General features: G+C 34.8%; 1 protein-coding gene across 4 annotated transcripts; it reads right to left on the reverse strand.

Moving 5' to 3' along the window:
• Positions 1-1,280: 1,280 nt before the first annotated feature.
• Positions 1,281-12,515, reverse strand: LOC130799163 (beta-amylase 2, chloroplastic-like). Of its 4 annotated transcripts, XR_009039257.1 has the most exons (10): positions 12,133-12,513; positions 7,913-7,981; positions 7,496-7,699; positions 5,489-5,683; positions 5,109-5,273; positions 4,600-4,860; positions 3,967-4,185; positions 3,127-3,346; positions 2,690-2,850; positions 1,373-2,455 (listed from the first exon to the last, which is right to left on the reverse strand). XR_009039257.1 is itself a non-coding variant. In XM_057662257.1 (9 exons), exons 1-9 carry the CDS (start codon positions 12,388-12,390, stop codon positions 2,759-2,761), a joined length of 1,683 nt encoding a protein of 560 aa, XP_057518240.1. In that variant the 5' UTR covers positions 12,391-12,513; the 3' UTR covers positions 1,367-2,758. The 4 variants fall into 4 exon arrangements, 3 of the variants coding, with proteins under 3 accessions (XP_057518239.1, XP_057518240.1, XP_057518241.1); XM_057662257.1 differs by having other exon boundaries at positions 1,367-2,850; XM_057662258.1 differs by lacking the exons at positions 1,373-2,455; positions 2,690-2,850 and adding an exon at positions 2,867-3,047 and having other exon boundaries at positions 12,133-12,514.
• Between the last annotated feature and the right edge of the window lie 5,042 nt (positions 12,516-17,557).

A 17,557-nucleotide genomic window follows, 5' to 3' on the forward strand; every position in this document is an offset into this window, starting at 1 on the left:
CAAGGAAAATTTGAAAAAAATAAGATTATTTAACAACTTTATTCAAAAAATGAGCTTAGGAAAAACTTATTTCCCAAAATAAGCGTCCGTACATCCGAGCCTAGCCTCGGGGTAAATCGCTGTTATTAACAGCGAAAGATCCAAAAAAAAAAATTAAAAGGCCAAAGTCGCTGTTACTAACAGCGACTTTAACCTGGAATTTTTTTTTTGGAGAACTAAAGTAGCCGTTGGTAATTTAGAAAAATAGTCGTTAGGAACGTGAAAATAGCCGTTGTAATGATGTTCTATAAATAGCTCCATCATTTCCCATACTTCATCATTTTCCCAAAATTGAAAAATTAACCCTAATTTTTCGAAAATTGAAAAAAAAACACAAAAAAAAACCTTAGGTCGATGTAGGAAGATTACAGAACTAATTAGTGGTACAAACTTCAAATTTGATGACTTTAATTGAAGGATTGAATGTGATTTTAATGGAGGAATGAAGAAGAAGAAATCGTAAAAATTGAAGTAATGCGCGAACTGAAATGAGGAAGAAGGATTGGAAAAAATATAAACCCCAAAGTCGCTGTTAGTAACAGCGACTTTGGGGTTTTAATTTTTTTTTCCTCATTCGCTGTTACTAACAGCGACTTATCCAAACCACTGGTTTGGATGTACAGACGCTTATTTTGGAAAATAAGTTTTTACGGAGCTTATTTTGGGAAATAAGTTGTCTATTTGTCTTATTTTTTTCAAATTTTCTCAAACAAGCCTCTTGGCGATGGCATATAAAACTCTTTGATTAGTTAAGGTCTTTAGGATATTTTCAATCAAAAAAATGACTATTCTTTGTTTTTAAAGAAGCAAGATCAAAAGATTATTATTGAGCAGTCTATGTTGATGATATTATTATCACAAGAGATGATAATACTGAGATCAAATTTTTAAAACACATCTTGATAATACCTTCACTATTAAAGACCTAGGATACTTACATTTTTTCCTTAGTATAGAGGTAAGTCTTCAAGAAGATGGAATAATTCTCACTCAGCTTACTTAATGGCAGCATGTCGTTACCCCTCTACCTCTAAACATTATGCTGTCTACTAAAGAAGGCACTCCCACACTATATTGAAGTTTGGTGGGTAAGTTGAATTTTTCGACTAACGAAGGCTTGATCTAGTCTATACTAAACAAAGTCTTAGCCAATTCATGCAAAAAAAACCGAGTTCACATTGTAAAGAATTGCTTCACACATTAAATTATGTGCTTCTACTTGTGAACAAGGCTAATTACAAGGGCAAGATAAACTTATCCTCCTAGCATATTCAGATATTAATTGGGGATCTTGCGTTGACACACGAAAGTCTATTACAGGCTATGTTATGATGTTGGGAAACTCTCTGATAACTTGAAAAACATGAAACAACAAATTGTGTCCAAGTCAAGTTCAAAATCTGAATATAGAGCAATGGAAAGTACAACATCAGAAGTAACTTGACTAATTAGATTACTTCAGGAACTTTATGTTCAAATAAGCATGTCGGTCACTCTTTTTTGTGACAATCAATTAGCTATTTTCATTGACAAAAGTTCGATTTTTCATGAGAACTAAACATAGAATTTGATTGTCATTTTACATGGGACAGGGTTTTAGACAGAGTATTACACTTGTCTTATCTGCCTACAACAACTCGATTTTATTTACAAAAGTTTTTCCCTCTGTGCACTTTAAATAGCTATTAGACAAACTAGGTGTTTTTAACCCCAAGTTTGAAGGGATGTTAAGATTGCATGCTGTTCTTATATCTCAAAATAATCAGCAACTGGCATCTTCAACACAAAAGTGGCACAATAGCATGCAGTAAGAGAGCATCCGCAGCAGCATTCTTGAAGTACTTCATTCTGAGGCTTTTTCGGCATTCTCAAGTCAATTTGTGCTACAATAATATCAAGGGTGTTCAGCCTTCCTATATCAAGGGTCCTAATTAGTTCAATAGGATTAGTTAGGATTGAGGTGGTCTGGTCATGTGCAAAGAAAGACTTTCGACATCCCTGTGAGGAGTGTAGAAAGCATTATAGTAGAGGATAAGAGGAGTCGAGGAAGACCCAGGAGAACTAGGGATGAGCAAATAAGAGTTGACTTGCATGAGTTAAACCTCTCTGCGGACCTGAATAGCGATAGGAGCAGTTAGAGACGACATATCCATGTCCCAGACTTTTGATGTTCGCTTAGTTTTCCGTTTAGTGCCAGTAACATCATGCTCTTATCGCTTCCTTTCTTTTAGTTCTGTATTTTCCTCTGTAGTAGCTTCCCTTTTTTAGGCTTTTAAGTTATCTTGCACGTGTAATCACGTCTCTTTATCTTCCTCGAGCCGGGGGACTCCTTTGGTCGCGCTCTCCTTTATGGGTATGAGTTGTCGCCGTCTTTCCCTTCCCAGACCTTGGCTTTACTCTTCTATGCGCGGATATACTGGGTAGAATGATGATGATGTTTGTTATAAGTCTGCTAATCTCAAAAAAATAGAATAAGTCTGTTTTTGCTGCTCTTAGTTTCTATAAATAAGAGCTTGTATGGGCATTTGTTATGAAGATTTTCGATTAATAAAACATCTGTTCTTATGTTCTTTCCCACCAATTCTAACACCAACTCATTGTAATATATACAAACTTACTTTTTTTTTTTTAAAATAATAATGGATCTTACCAGCTAGCATTAATATATTATTATAAACACGGCTTGACAGATGGCACTATAATTGAATTGTATGCTGTTTTAGTAGGCTTCAGATGGAAGTCTGAAAGGCGGCTCCTGATTTTCAGGTAACGATCTTCCCACAAGGCAGTTAAGATCTGGGACTGATTCTCCTGTAAAACAATTCTGAAACATTAACTCGTTTGAAATGATACCAATTTCGTAACTACCACCATTTGACTTAGCAAGGTTTAGGCCAGTTCTCCAGAGTCCTGACCCTTTTAATACAGATTATTTTTGCAGATAATTATGCGTTCTACTTATTCTGCAGTGTTCTCTTATGCGTAAATTAGTGATTGTGAGCTGATGCCTGAAAAAAACAGGGAGATCTATATAGCTACCCAACAATCTGTTACTAAAAATGTTCATGAATACATAACAAAAGATACCATGCATTCTCTTGACAAATCTTTCGAATTCCATGAAGTTGGATCCCTCCATTAATTCAGGATTGAGCCTGAGATAAGTAAATGCAGATAAATGCTTTCTGTCAGGATCATTCTGGGGTTTGGCATTTTCCAATATTTTGTTATAACCCTCTCTGTCAAAGCAAGGAAGAGCATTCTCACTAGCAACTGGTATACAAACATCCCAAGCAGCATTCAGGACCTGAAGTCAAAGAGCAAATGCTAAGGATCTAATCTAAAAACTAAAAAAATTTTAAAATGTCATAGTTACCAATATTAAAAATAAATCGATTTCTGCTCACAAGACAAGTTATCGAAAAAATAATATCTAGAGCAAAGTCATACAAGCTCTAAAGCCTAAAACAATGCATCAAATCATATCATATCTGCATTTCTTGTCTTTTCTTATACTTCTATAATGCAAGTATAGTAATCTCTATGGTAGTGTAAACCAACAGGAGGTTGAATCCTATCAATTCAACCTAACATGTTCATCATCAATAGTAGATTAGTTGACCAAAATTTTTATCACGGGCATTACTAAATCCAACATGTATACAAGTTAGATGGACCTTTCGAAAAGATTATCAAACTAGCATTACTGAGTCCAACATACTAACAAGTTAATATACAAGGTGGGCCTCTTAAAAAGATCATCAAACTGGTCACACCAGCTGGGAAAAGGCGAGTAAAAAAAGAACCGGAAGAAATTGGTCTAGTCAGGTCATTTATTCTCTTTACCACAAAAGTTTCTTGGAATAAGTCCCTTATCCCTACAGAATAGTACAAATGCCAATTAAAGTCAGTCCTGTAATAGATTACCTGCCAAACCAATCCCTCTGGATCTGCTAGGGCCTCAGGGAACACCTCTTCTTGATCCATTGTGCGTAGTTCCACACAGGTAAAGTTCAGAGCAACCCCATGTTTTTTTAGCATTGCAGCTATCGGAACATACCCATCACGATTGCAAGGATTGTAAAACCCAGAAGTCAGCTCGGCAGCATGACTAGCTGTCTTGTACCACCAATGAATACCTGAGAGCTGCACACCAATTAAAGCTCGTTATTAGAAGTAAAATACTTTTTACTAGCAACCTTGCACGGCTCATTTGGTTGTTAGTACTAAATGGTGGTAATGAGAATGATTTATAGCGAAAATTTTCATAAATTTACCATGTTCCCATGGTGATAAAACTTTGATCACAAAAAGCCTTTTTGTTCACAACTTTCCATTACCACATAATACCAAATCTCCAAATGGTGATCATTGAAATGAATTTTGTTAAAAATTGAAATGATTTAAGTTTAAGCATGACCAAAAACTTGTTTTTCACACCAAAATCACACTAGCTTTCTATTACCATTCCCAGCAATTATACCAACACTAAAAGCGCCGAGTTATAATATGCTTGGCAATCACAAATGTCATACTGGGGTTGAAACATTGCGTCCTCACCTTAGCAGCAATTTTACAGCCTTCAAAAGCTAGGTTTGCCAAGGCAAGTACACGATCTCCATGATCAATGAGAACCTTTGAATACCACTTGAGAAAGAATCTACCATAATAACTGTCATAATCTCCACCATCTCTGAAGAACCCTGTCTTGCCGGGCCAAGAATTATAACAGCCAGCATTGTCAGGAGCTCTAGCCCAAGACAAATGCCCCCTTACTTCAGCTGCCTTCTGCAGACTCTTCAGTAGATATTTGTCATAACACTGCAACAAGACATGTTTTGAATTATGTTCAAGGTTACCTCTATGTACCATTAGAGTATTGGGGAAGACAATTAAAGATAGTTGATAAGTAGTCAACATCGTAGAAACAACTTTATTCGAGGTAAGAATAATTCTCAAAATTCTTTTTTATTGTATTTATTTTAGAATTATTTATTGCTCAGAAATAGGATGTATTTAAATTGTTTGAGGAGGAGGAATCTTCAATGCATATACAGCCATGTTTTTACCTGAAATCCACCAATGCCTGGATACTTCCAACCATGCTTTGCTGCATAGGATGGATAGCGTAACTCCCCACATGGACCAAGCCCAACCTCTATCTCACATATAGTTCCACTCACAAAAAAGTCATCGAATTCCACACGGAAGCTTCTCATATAGTCAAAGTACACCTGTTTAGTCACTAGACAAGTTTCAGAAGTACAGTGACATACGAACCAAAATTAGGGACTTAACAAATACAAGGTACCTAACAGCAACAACCACGGTAATGTCATGAACATTTTCCTCTCTTGATGCAATTTTAAAATGACCAAGTCCGGGCCATATAGGCATAATCATGTTGTACTTACAAATAACAAAAAAAAAGCTTCAAAAATAACAATACCTCAACCGCCGTACGACCTCTTAGTACGCGTTCTTTGTCAATCCCCCAGGAGAGGCATTCTGTATTGCGCCTACCTTCTTGATCTGTGAAATATATATCAGGATTATCTTGACCTAAATCTGTGATCCAACGTGGGAGTGGAATGTGCACATCATCCCCAATATTACCTCCACATTCATGGAAAGACATAACCACCTGTTTTAGTAAGAACACTTTATATGGATCGTGAACCATAAGGCGATATTAATCAGGCTTCCAAATTAGGAACTTGTAAAAGAGGTCTTTTTTTCAAGAGTATCTGGTGCATGTTACTGCAGTAAAGCTTCCTGAGTCCAATCCTACCAGGGCAGCAATCTCAAACAAGTAGACAAAAACACAAATCACTCCTAACAACATATAAGTAAGAGGTAAGAGCTGAACAACAAATTTTAGAGTTTCAAGTCTACTCCTATTCAAATGTTAGCTCTAAACACACGCTCTCACACTTAGCCGTACAACAACAATTCCAAAACCTTAATCCCAAAAGATAGGTATCAACATATTTAACTTTTCCATTACTTTTGATTTTTTATTATCTAAACCCGTGTATCTAAATGTTCCATCTCCACTTCTATCCTCTAGATTATCGTCGGTCTTCTCGCACACTTTATAAATCCCTTGAGTTCAAATTTTCTAATGTCCTTATTGTTTCACCAATACGGCGTCATTGTACATGCCCAAACCCTTTATAACAATTCTCTTCCATCTAATCCTCATTTTTTGCAATACAAATACCTAAAGTTTTTTAAGTCTTTGTTTTGAATTTTATCCCTTAATTTATGTCCGCTTATACATAAAAGCATCCACACTTTCAATAATCTAATCTTCCAAAAATAATTCTCCCTCAAAGCTATTAGTCCTATCCAAATCCAAATAAAAAGTTAGGGAAATTCCACATGGTAGCATCGAGCTTTCGTGAAACGCCAGCGATAGCACTTTTGTAAAATTTTTCCACATGGTAGCATTTAGTTTATACCTTATCTAACTACTATAGTATTTTCCGTTAAATTCTTGTCAATTTCCATTTAATTCATCATTTTGACATTTCTACCCTTATTAAGTGTTGATTTTTGTCTTTATAATTTGCCTTAAACCATTTTATACCCTCAAATGTTTAGTTCACCGTTTAATTCACTAATTTGAATGAAAACAAACACTTAAATGTTGTAACGTCAAAATGGTGAATTAAATATTTGAGAGCATAATAATCATTTAAGGCAAATTATAAAGACTACAACCAACACTTAATAAGGATAAAACGTTAAAATGGTGAATTAAATGGAAATTAACAAGAATTTAACAGAAAATGCGATGACAGTTAGATAAGGCATAAACTGGATGCTACCATGTGGAAAAATCTTACAAAATTGCTACCACTGGCGTTTCATGAAAGTTCAATGCTACCATGTGGAATTTCCCTAAAAGTAATAACTACCTAAACACATGTACAACATCCAATATATTCCCACTCATAGGCGGATCTAGGTGCCCTCATGTGCCCTCACGTGAGGGCACTGCATTTTTAAAAAAAATTATTTAATTAGTTACAATAGGATTTGAACCTGCAACCTGTGGGTTGTGAGGCAAGGTCTAACCAGCCTTGTTATTCATTTTCCTTACCAATAAGGGATTTTATGCAATTAATATGTGTTCAGAGATATACAACAAAGGTCAATAAAATGTAGTTACAATTTCTAATACCTATTTAAAACATAATTAATTTTTCTTAATTATCTTTTTTTTTACAGTTTAGCAAAACATCCAATTGAAAATATTAATTTTATATATACATTTATGATGATTTGAATTTTTTTTATCAATTATGCTCCTACTGAATTTCAATTCTGGATCCGCCACTATTCCCACTAACCTTTATGAACCTTAGCAGTAAGTTCATGGAAACTACACGATGCAAGCAGAAGATACATATTGTAAATATCTTGACAAGAGCACGAAAAATGAAAATACCTGTAATTTAAGCCCAAGACCATGCACAATTTGAAATAGCTTCTTGTAACCACTCCAATTGTAATGTTGCGGTGCAATTGCCTCTACTATGCCCCACCAACAATCAACCATAACACCATCAACATTAATTGACTTTAAAACTTTTAGTTGCTCAATGAGATTGTGTTCATCCACCAAATCACAATTCATGTCAATGATACCCAACTACATAATAGAGACATGAGAGGGTATAATCAATTTATTTGAGGACTTTGCGTTTTGTAATAGAGCAAAACAAGGGAAAATGTAAAAGAACGTTTGTTAGCATTACTTGTGAGACTATAAAAAATACTGCTAGAAAGTCAATGGAGGATGTGAATCAATTTGGACAATCTAATGAGAAAAACGAATAGATGCAAAAGAACAAGCAAAACTTACAGGCAACATCACGTAAACAGGAACATAAGGTGTTCCAGCATAATCACGTTCCGACAGCTTTGGGATTGCCTGTATAAACTCAAAAAATTGAAAAAATTGTGAAATTGACTAGAAATAAGCGACTCAAACCTATTTGAGGTGCGGGAAGTTGATAGCCTAAAAATAAAAAGCTTAACAGGATTTTAGAGTGGACGAGCTACATTTGACGATAATCGAAAATGAAACAAGATCAAGAAATCTAACAATGGTAAACCTTCACAGTTGATCAACATCACAAAAATAATGAAGAAACTGAAAAAAATAAGAGAAACGTTTTTATAGATATACTTCCTCTGTATAATATATGTGAACTAATTATCCCTAAAAACTTTTACATCTTGGGGAAAACTACAAAAATATTTCATTACCCCAAGTCATTAAGCTCCACTTAATTGGAGTTTGGGTGTTGCATATAAGATAGGTTTGTAGCAAAAAAGATTCGGAACAATTCACATAAATAATTTTCATTTTAGAACATGTCATTTTAATATGAAACATAAGAAGCATAAACATTTGGCTCATCTTTGGGAGAAACGGAGCACTTAAATAAATATAGAGGTCAACATTATGGTATCAGATTATGGCAAGACAATTTGTCGGTTATGAATTACAAAATCTATGAGAACATTCCAAGTACTGTAGTCTATAAGTTACAACTTAAAAGAGTCTTCCTACTATAAGTTACAATGTTACATTACACATGCATGCACAAACACACCCAAATACATCCTTTGTCCTTTGAATTACCAAACGTTGCTATTATTTTCTATTCAATTTGGAACATTTGTTAGAAGTAATGTGAAAAATCCTAGACAAATCTAGAAAACTAATGCACGTGGTAGACTTTAAGCTATTTAGACAAACTAGCCTAGAATGACCTAGAGTTAGAAAATATCCTAGACGTAGTAAACACTAGAAATGATTAGAAACAAATAAAAAAATGGTGATGTAAAGTCAACAATGCACAATGCCAGTCCGCTGACATGCATTAGGCTATAATACTAGATTACCTGTGTATTGCAATCCAACCAATAAGAAACCAATCAAATACCTTCTCAAAGCATTCTATCTACATTTGGTATGAAAGCTATAAGCACACCAAATACCCAAAATAAAAATAATCCATTGCGAGCAACTTTTCATTTTTCCCATTACTAAGTTTTGAGGGAGCAAGGATATTCATCGATCAAGGTTATATAGAGAAAGGATGAGGCATGCTCAGAAAAAAGAAGCAAGAGGAGGAAAGGACGATCGATGCCAAAGCCTTATATTTGATGCAAAAAGCGGGTTCAAATACCATCTTCCTAAGGATTTTAAGGGCTGACACAAAAAATGAGGCATGGGAAATTTTGCAACAAGACTTTTATAGATAGCAATGTGAAGTACTAAACTCTAATCTTTAAGAAGTGTTTTGAAAATTTAAAATGAAAAAAAGGAGAATTAAGGAAAGGTAATTCTTCAAGAGCAACTGAAATTGCGAATCAAATAAAATCATATGGAGAAAATATTTTCATTTAAAATTTTTAAGAAAATATTATTATCATTAACTAAAAAATATAATAATATAAAAGATCAATCAACAATTTCAGTTGAACTATTGATGGGATCTTAGAGTGCCATGAACAAAGGAAGAATATACACATTAATGAAGAAGATAAATAGACGACTCTACAAGAATATTTTAATTTTAAGTATAAAGATGATAAAATCATCATCATATTATTTCCATAAGATTTTCTTTGCATAAGATTTTTCATATTATTTCCATAACATTTCCCTACCTTGTATGGAAATGTTCACACCACTTTTTTTCAATATTCTCATCCGACATTTTCTCCCTCTTTAAATATCATACATACAACTTTAATGCCTCCAGCATTCCTTAAATCTTTGTGTAGGGTTTAACCACAATCCCAAATATAAACTTTGACTAATGTTTAACTTATGGTGACTGGAGTACACCATTAAGGATTTGCATTAAGGGTGTGCAAATAAAGTGTGCTTAATTATGTATGTTAATGCATAAGAGTTATGAGAGCAATCAAGGTGAACTTTGATGATGTGTGTAATGGTGAGAGTAATGATGTATATTAAGTTTATAATCAATAGACTTAATGAGGAAGTGTAAGAGTTGGCTCTGCAGTTGTATGCTTGAATAAGGCACTCACAAGCTGCCCTTTGCCTTGAACGAGGCAGAAGATTAGAAGCTTCTAGAGAATGAAAAGTTTAGAGTGCTCGAACGAGTAAAATAGGTGCCCGAATGAGCACTTAACAACAAGCAAACAGTGACTGAAAATTTGGCCCGCTCGAACAAGCGGCTTGGCTACAACTGGTTCTGGTTCAGACTGTTGGTATGTATGATGATGATTGAGAAAAAGACCGGTAGAAGCATTAAGGCATTAAGAACTGACAATGGTATTGAATTTGTTGATGGGAAATTTCTTCAATATTATTCAAAAGAAGGTATAGTGCGGCATAGAACGTGTGCGGAAAGGCTACAACAAAATGTTGTTGCGAAGAGAATGAACAAGACATTGTTGGAGAGAGCAAGGCGTATGCTAAACCAAGAAAAATTGGAGAAGCACATTGGGCCGAAGCGGTGGCTATGGCATATTACTTGATCAATCGATCGTCTCATACCGCCTAGAAGTTCAAGTCCCCATAAGAAGTGTTGTACAGCACTCCAGCAAATTGTTCTAGTTATTTACCTAGGGCTAGAAAATATTGTGGGGTATAGAGTGGGTGTAAACGGGTATAGGGTGTGGTGTGAAAAACCAAAGAGAATAACAACTTATAGGATGTAATATTTGATGAAAATGTTGTGTTATTCTCTAGTGTAGAAAAGCCCGTTTCTAATGATGTAGATACTCCCGAATTTCCGATGACGCACAAGAGGGGGTTCAACCTCCCAATATAAAGGAAAAGGATGATGATGATGATCAACAAGAGAGGTCTTCTCCTTTGTCCTCTACAATGAAAAAGAGGAAGACCGTTGCTCCAAGAAGGTACATTGAAGAGTGAGATTATATTACTTATGGTCTCAATATTGCTAGTGAAGTCAAGGCGATGAATGAACCTAGTACGTACAAGGAGACTATGGCCTAAAATGACTCAAGAAAGTGGTTGATATCTATAAAGCAAGAGATGGAATCTCCTACCAAAATCAAGACTCTGGATATTGTTGAAGCACCTAAGAAAAAAAAGATTATTCGGTGCAAGTAGATATTAACAAGGCGGAGGGTCCTTCTAATAGTGTTGCCCCCATCTACAAAGCTAGGGTAGTTGCTAAGGGATACTGTCAAATTGAAGGTGTTGATTTTCACGAGGTATTCTCACTGTTGCTGAAGCACTCTTCTATAACCAAGGTGGTTGTTATGGCATAGCTATGCGGTATTCATAAAGCAACCGGAAGATTTTGAGGTCGCCAAGGAAGGACATGTGTGTCGGTTGAAGAAATCATTGTATGGGCTGAAGCACTACCAAGGCAATGGTATAAAAGTGATTTGTTTGAGGTAGAGAATTTGAAAGAGTTGCTTTCAAGTGAATTTGGTATGAAGGATCTTGGTGAAGCCAAAAAGGTACCTGGGATGAAAATCATGAGATAGGACCAAGGGTGTCTTGTACTTTAGTCAAAGGAGGTATTTTGAGAAGGTTGTGCAACGTTTTTCCATGGTGATGCTATAAATGTGTCAACTCCTCTTGCTTCTTTGTCCAAGAAGTTGTGTCCATTAAAAAAAGAGAGCAAATGGTAAGAATTCCTTAAACTTACACTGATGTTAATGCTATATATGCTACGATATATTGATAGGTTATAGGCCCGACATTGCTCATGTCGTTAGTTTGGTGAGTAGATACATGTCTAATTCACGTAAGGGACATTGAGAAGCGGTTGTTGAGGTATTTGAAGGGTACTTCAAATGTGTGTCTTATGTATGGGAAGATACTTCTCAACCTAACTCCAAACCTCTTATCATCTATCTACTTCATAATGTTTTGTCAATGATGAAACTAAAATCAAGCTTAATCACTATAAAACCGCAAAATAAAGCACATAATCAAATTATTAATTATCACATACGCTTAATTAAATAAACATTATTTTATCAAAAATGAAATTGAAAATTAACCAAATGCTTAGTCATGAACTCATTACAAGTATAAATAAAAGACTAAAATATTACCTCTTTATCTTCCAAATTATCTACCAAAGAACATTCATCATCATCACTACCCGCAACGTTGACAAAGATACTTTTCAATCTCTCACCTTCGGTCTGAAACTCAACCCATCTCTGAGTGTTGTATCTCGATGACCCAGAACTCGCTCTGAGATGAAATTTGCGAGTTTTACCAGAAATTGAACTCGGACGAATTGGGCTGAGTGATAAGGTTAGTTTACTCAACAGCACTGTTGTTGTTTGAAACGATGCCGTTGCCATATTTGGGAAATCTGTTTTAGAGGATTAAGAAACGAAGGAGAAAGAAGATCAAAAAAGCGTTGAGCAATCCAAGAGAAAAAGAATTAGAATCTTATAAAGTTCATGACATATATTTTAGACCGTAGTGCCAAATATTAGTGTCGAAATACTAATATGAGTAATAGAGTGGATTTTAATACCAAATAACTATAGACAAATTATTTATTTAGAGTCTCAGAATGGCTTAATATGATTTTGACCTAATATTTAGTTTTGAAACAAAAGTAAAAAAAATTATATATTCAATTAATTTATTTTTAAAAATATATTAGTTGGGCTGTTTGTGAAGGACTCAACTCTTTTAAATGATGATAATTCAAAACACATATTAATTAAACAAATAAATTAAGTAATTATATTTAGCTGTTTAAGTCGGTCCAAAATCATATTAAATATAAAGTGAATAATTGATATATTTTTTAAGTTCGAAATATATTGATTGATGAAGTATTTTTGTCTGAAATATTTTAAAAATTTGGTAGATTATTTGATAAACTAGCTAAGCTTGAAATATGCTTGAAATATGTTTAAATGACTTAAGTTTATCTTAAGGTTGAATTTATAAGTTTTGAAATAAGTTTAAATGGTTTTAAGAGTTTTTTTTTTTTTTAAGATAAGGTTAGTTTCGTCATTATCATTTGAAACATTTTAATAGGTTAAAATATATTAAAACTAACTTTAAAATATTTTAATAGGTCAAAATATATTGAAATTAAGTTTGAATTAAAAATAAAGTATGTTTGAATATTTGAATATATCAATACATGTTTTATTTTAAACGTTTAGATATATTATGTGCTTTATGTTTTATGTTGAATTTGTCATTAAATTTGAATTTGAATTAAATAAATGTATGTTCAAAACGTTAAAATAATTGAATTGTATTTGAGTTAAACGTGTGCTCAAGATATTCAAATAGTTGTTTAAATTACACGTTTGTGTTTAAATTTTGAATAAATAAGTCGTTTGTAATTTAAATGATATTACACGATTTGTATTTGAATCTTTGAATTTAAATTAGTTGTTTTGAATTTAAGCTACAGTAATTATAAGCTTTCCTATAAATAAGATGATAATTTAAATTTAGGAATTAATTTTGAATAAAATTTCACACGTTATTTTATCTGGTTTTCGCTGAGTATTCTATGAGTTCTAACGTGACAATACAACAATGGTTGTTAATAGCAAAATACAGCACACAATGACGTAATTATATGAGCTGTCAGTGCAACGTCAGTTTGAGTTAAAGTTCAAGATCTTAAAGACTGGCACAGATTAACCAGGTCAACGAAATTGACGGATGAAGCTTTCTTGTTCTTCAAGGATATGTTAACGCGTGACATATATAAATATGAGGCTTCGTTTAAGAATTAAGATTCCACCTCTTCTTAATTTCCTCTCTTATTAACTTAAGATCTAGCATTCTCTAAGTGTTCAAAAAGAGTTGTAATTTTTAGTTCATCTAGCTCTTACAATTTGTAATAGGATTAAGTGTTAAAAAGAGCTAGAATTTTCATAAATTAATACGTCTAACCTTAGAATACTTTTTAAAGTGTTCAACTTGTAATCTCTATTGTGAGATTGGGATTTGTTCTTTTATTAAGGGACTTGTAAGACGTTCTTCAACAGTAAGAACGTGGTGAGAGAAGATAGAGAGATCTTCTAAGTTGTCTTAAAGTTCATTAATAAAAGGCGTTGAATCCTATGGGTTGGAAGAGAACCCATAGGCGGGGGAGTAGGTTGTTTAGAACCAAATGTCTTTAACATATCGTGTATTATTATTTAAGTTCATTTTTTCACTTACGTTATAGATTTATAAATCGACCTAAAACTGTTCCAGAAAACAGTTTTGAAAGGTCACCCATGCTCTTGAGCCAAGCTTCCAGACTAAAATTTTAAACGGGCATACTCTCTATTCACCCCCCTCTAGAGAGTATTCTAACTCCTATCAACTTTCAATTGGTATCAGAGCCGAGTTTCGCATATAAAGGTTAATATCTTATGATGGATCCGATAGGAGAAGGGTTGTTTGCTCAAGGTCATTCATGCTCTAAGCCTCCCTTGAAACAAAGCACTGTATGGCTTGAAACAAGCTCCAAGGGCTTGGTATGACAAATTTAGTTCACATTTACTTGAAAATAACTTTCAACGAGGCAAAATTGATAAAACGCTTTTCATTAAGATTAAAGGAAAAGATATTCTTGTTGTTCAAGTATATGTTGATGATATATTGTTTGGAGCTACTAATGATTCTTTGTGCAAGAAATTTTCTGATATTATGTGCAAGGAATTCAAAATTAGCATGATGGGAGACTTAACATTTTTTCTTGGACTACAAATAAAGCAAAAGAAAGATGGCATATTTATTTGTCAAAGTAAATATGTTGGAGATTTTCTAAAGATGTACAATATGGATCAATGCAAAACTGCCAATATGCCTATGAGTGCAACACTAAGTCTAGACCACGACATAAATGGTAAGAGTGTTGATCAAAAGACTTATAGAGGTATGATTGGTTCTTTATTGTATTTAACAACTAGTCATCTTGATATTATGTTTAATGTTTGTTTATGTGCTCGTTTTCAAGCTTACCCAAAAGAATCTCACTTAACAACAGTTAAGAGAATCTTTAGATATTTGTATGGGACTAAAGATTTCGGTCTATGGTACCCTAGTTGTGGATATTTTGGTTTAATTGGTTTTCAGATGCGGATTATGCTGGCTATAAGGTGGATAGAAAGAGCACTTTAGGATCATGTCAATTCTTAGGAAATTCAATGATTTCATGGTATTCTATAAAGCAAAATTTAGTTGCTTTATCTACAGCTGAAGCTGAATACATAGTTGCTGGTGCATGTTGTTCTCAAATCTTATGGATTGCACAACAGCTTCGAGATCTTAGAGTGGATCTGATGCGAGTATGGGGATGGTCGATCCAAGAACCCGCTATATGCCTTCAAGAACGTTGCCAAGACCACTCTTGACACACGCTGAACAAACCAAACCTTTTGTTTTGTATGAAAACAGAAGGGTGACAAGAACAATTCGGATGAATGGTTCTATGTCGTGGATGGAGACAATGAACCTTCACTCGGTTCCTGGCCTCCTCCTCACACTAAAGTCGAGATTCACTCTCTCAACCTTCGTGGAAAATGGCTGAATACTACCTTGCTTCACTCACAAAGATGATACTCAGGGTTGTAATTGCTCTCAATTACTGAATGAACTTTTTATTAATCAACAACTGAATCAAAGTTACAATGAGCATGCCCTTTATATAGAGCTTTTCTTAACGGCTAGTTGGGGGTTTTAACAAACTTAACTACCCCGTGCCTATTATTACAAACACGTGCAACAAAAGAAAAATAAAACAACACAGAAATAGTCTAAGTGTTCTGTTATCAGACTTTATCGATCAGCAGGCAAACACCCGACCTTACAGCTGTCTTTGTGGCCTGTGTGAGGACCCTCTGTGTCACCTCTTCGTCCTGGCCTCTTATTTCCAGTCCATAGATGACAACCCTTGGATTTCCCCGCTCATTCGTGCACCAGGCTGAGCGTTCTATGGCTCGCAAGGTAAGTTGCCCGGCAGATTGAGATTATGCTTGTTCTGTTAATTGAATGCGTTGGACCAGCTTTCTGTTCAGTCTAATGTCTGTTGAAAGGCTTCCTGGAGTTTCTACTTGTCTTTACCTTGATTCCATGTTCATGTTTAGTCCAAGTGGAGGATGATCTCCCTCATACAAGCAATGACCAGCAAGTTTATTAGGTTTAGCACATGGAGGTTCAATAGGCTTTATCAATGTCATGATGCAATTATGCTCCTCTATTTTGTTATTAAGTTGTGAGCTATTCATAATTGCATCAATCCCTCCTTCTTTAAACAGAATTGTCCTCAATTCTGCGTTGTTCTCAAGCCTTTTTGAATCATCCAAGTTGAAAGTCTTTGAGGTCCCATAGCTGTGCAGCAGGTTCAAATGCTTCCCTATCAAAGTTCCATCCTGCAGCCTTTCATTCTTGGTGTCCTTGTTTGGGATTGTATTGCATTGTGTCCTTTTCGTTATGGTATTCATTCCAAGTTCCTTTTTTAGCTGTAGTACCTGCTGACTATCTGTAAAATACCTGCAACAAGAAGAAAAGTTAACAATAGTGTCTTCTATGAAATAAAAACTATCTATATCACAGAGTGTAATTGAACTTTCGCGATGCAATTTGTTCAGTTCAGTAACATTATTAGTCATAGGTTTAAACAACTCAAGGTCTATTGATGCAGTCTCATATGTTTTTAATGCTTTGATTTGCTGTTGGTTTTGATCTTCCTTAGTTTTCTTCATGAGCAGATGCACAGGTTTTCTCCCCTTCTGAATTGCATTGCAGCATTTAATCTTAGTCAAAGCACAGCTTGCTTTGTTCTGTTTTGTAGTGATAGCCATGGTCTTACATGGAGGTAAGGGTATAAGTTCTTTCATTATTCCATTATGTTTGATGGTGTAGACGTTGGTAAACCCGTTATGTATGGAATGTTTAGCGTGCTGCCAGGGTCTTCCCAGTAATATATGACATACATTTATATCTATCACATCACATAACATTTCATCATTGTAAGAACCTATGGCAAAGCTAACTAAGCTTTGTTTCTTTACATATCCTTCGGCTTTATTGTCTAACCAACGTAGCTTGTATGGAGTAGGGTGGTCAATGGTATGTAATTTCAGATCCTGCACCAATTGTTTGCTCACACAGTTGGTCTCGCTCCCTCCATCAATCATGAGGTTGCATACTCGATCCTGCACTCTACATTTGGTTTGGAACACACTCTCCCTTTGATCTATCAGTTTTCTTTTTGGTGTAAATTGGAAATTTCTTCGTATGAGCAGGTGGTAGCCACCCTCCTCTGGATATATGCGTTCAATGGTTTCTTCCTCTGACTCACTGCTCTCAGTATCTCCTGGCTTTGTCCTTTTAAGTGTGCCCAGGTTGGTTAGTACGTAAGAGCCCTCGGTTTCATCTGCAGGTGTAGGTTGTAGTATGACCTTCTCCTCCCCGTCCTTGGCCACTAACATAGCTCTCGGCCCTCTCTCCCTACTGTTTATCTCAGTCCACTCTATGTTTGTGAAGGCTCGTGCA

The sequence above is a fragment of the Amaranthus tricolor genome, chromosome 14 (assembly GCF_026212465.1).
Source record: "Amaranthus tricolor cultivar Red isolate AtriRed21 chromosome 14, ASM2621246v1, whole genome shotgun sequence".
NCBI lineage: Eukaryota > Viridiplantae > Streptophyta > Magnoliopsida > Caryophyllales > Amaranthaceae > Amaranthus > Amaranthus tricolor.

Excerpts from the sequence above, each read along its gene's own strand:
- LOC130799163 (XM_057662256.1), bottom strand. The coding sequence starts at position 12,390 with ATGGCAACGGCATCGTTTCAAACAACAACAGTGCTGTTGAGTAAACTA. Across the intron at positions 5,684-7,495 it reads GTCTTGGGCTTAAATTACAG|GTGGTTATGTCTTTCCATGA; the intron begins GTATTTTCATTT and ends TTACTAAAACAG. Across the intron at positions 5,274-5,488 it reads GAGGTCGTACGGCGGTTGAG|GTGTACTTTGACTATATGAG; the intron begins GTATTGTTATTT and ends GTGACTAAACAG.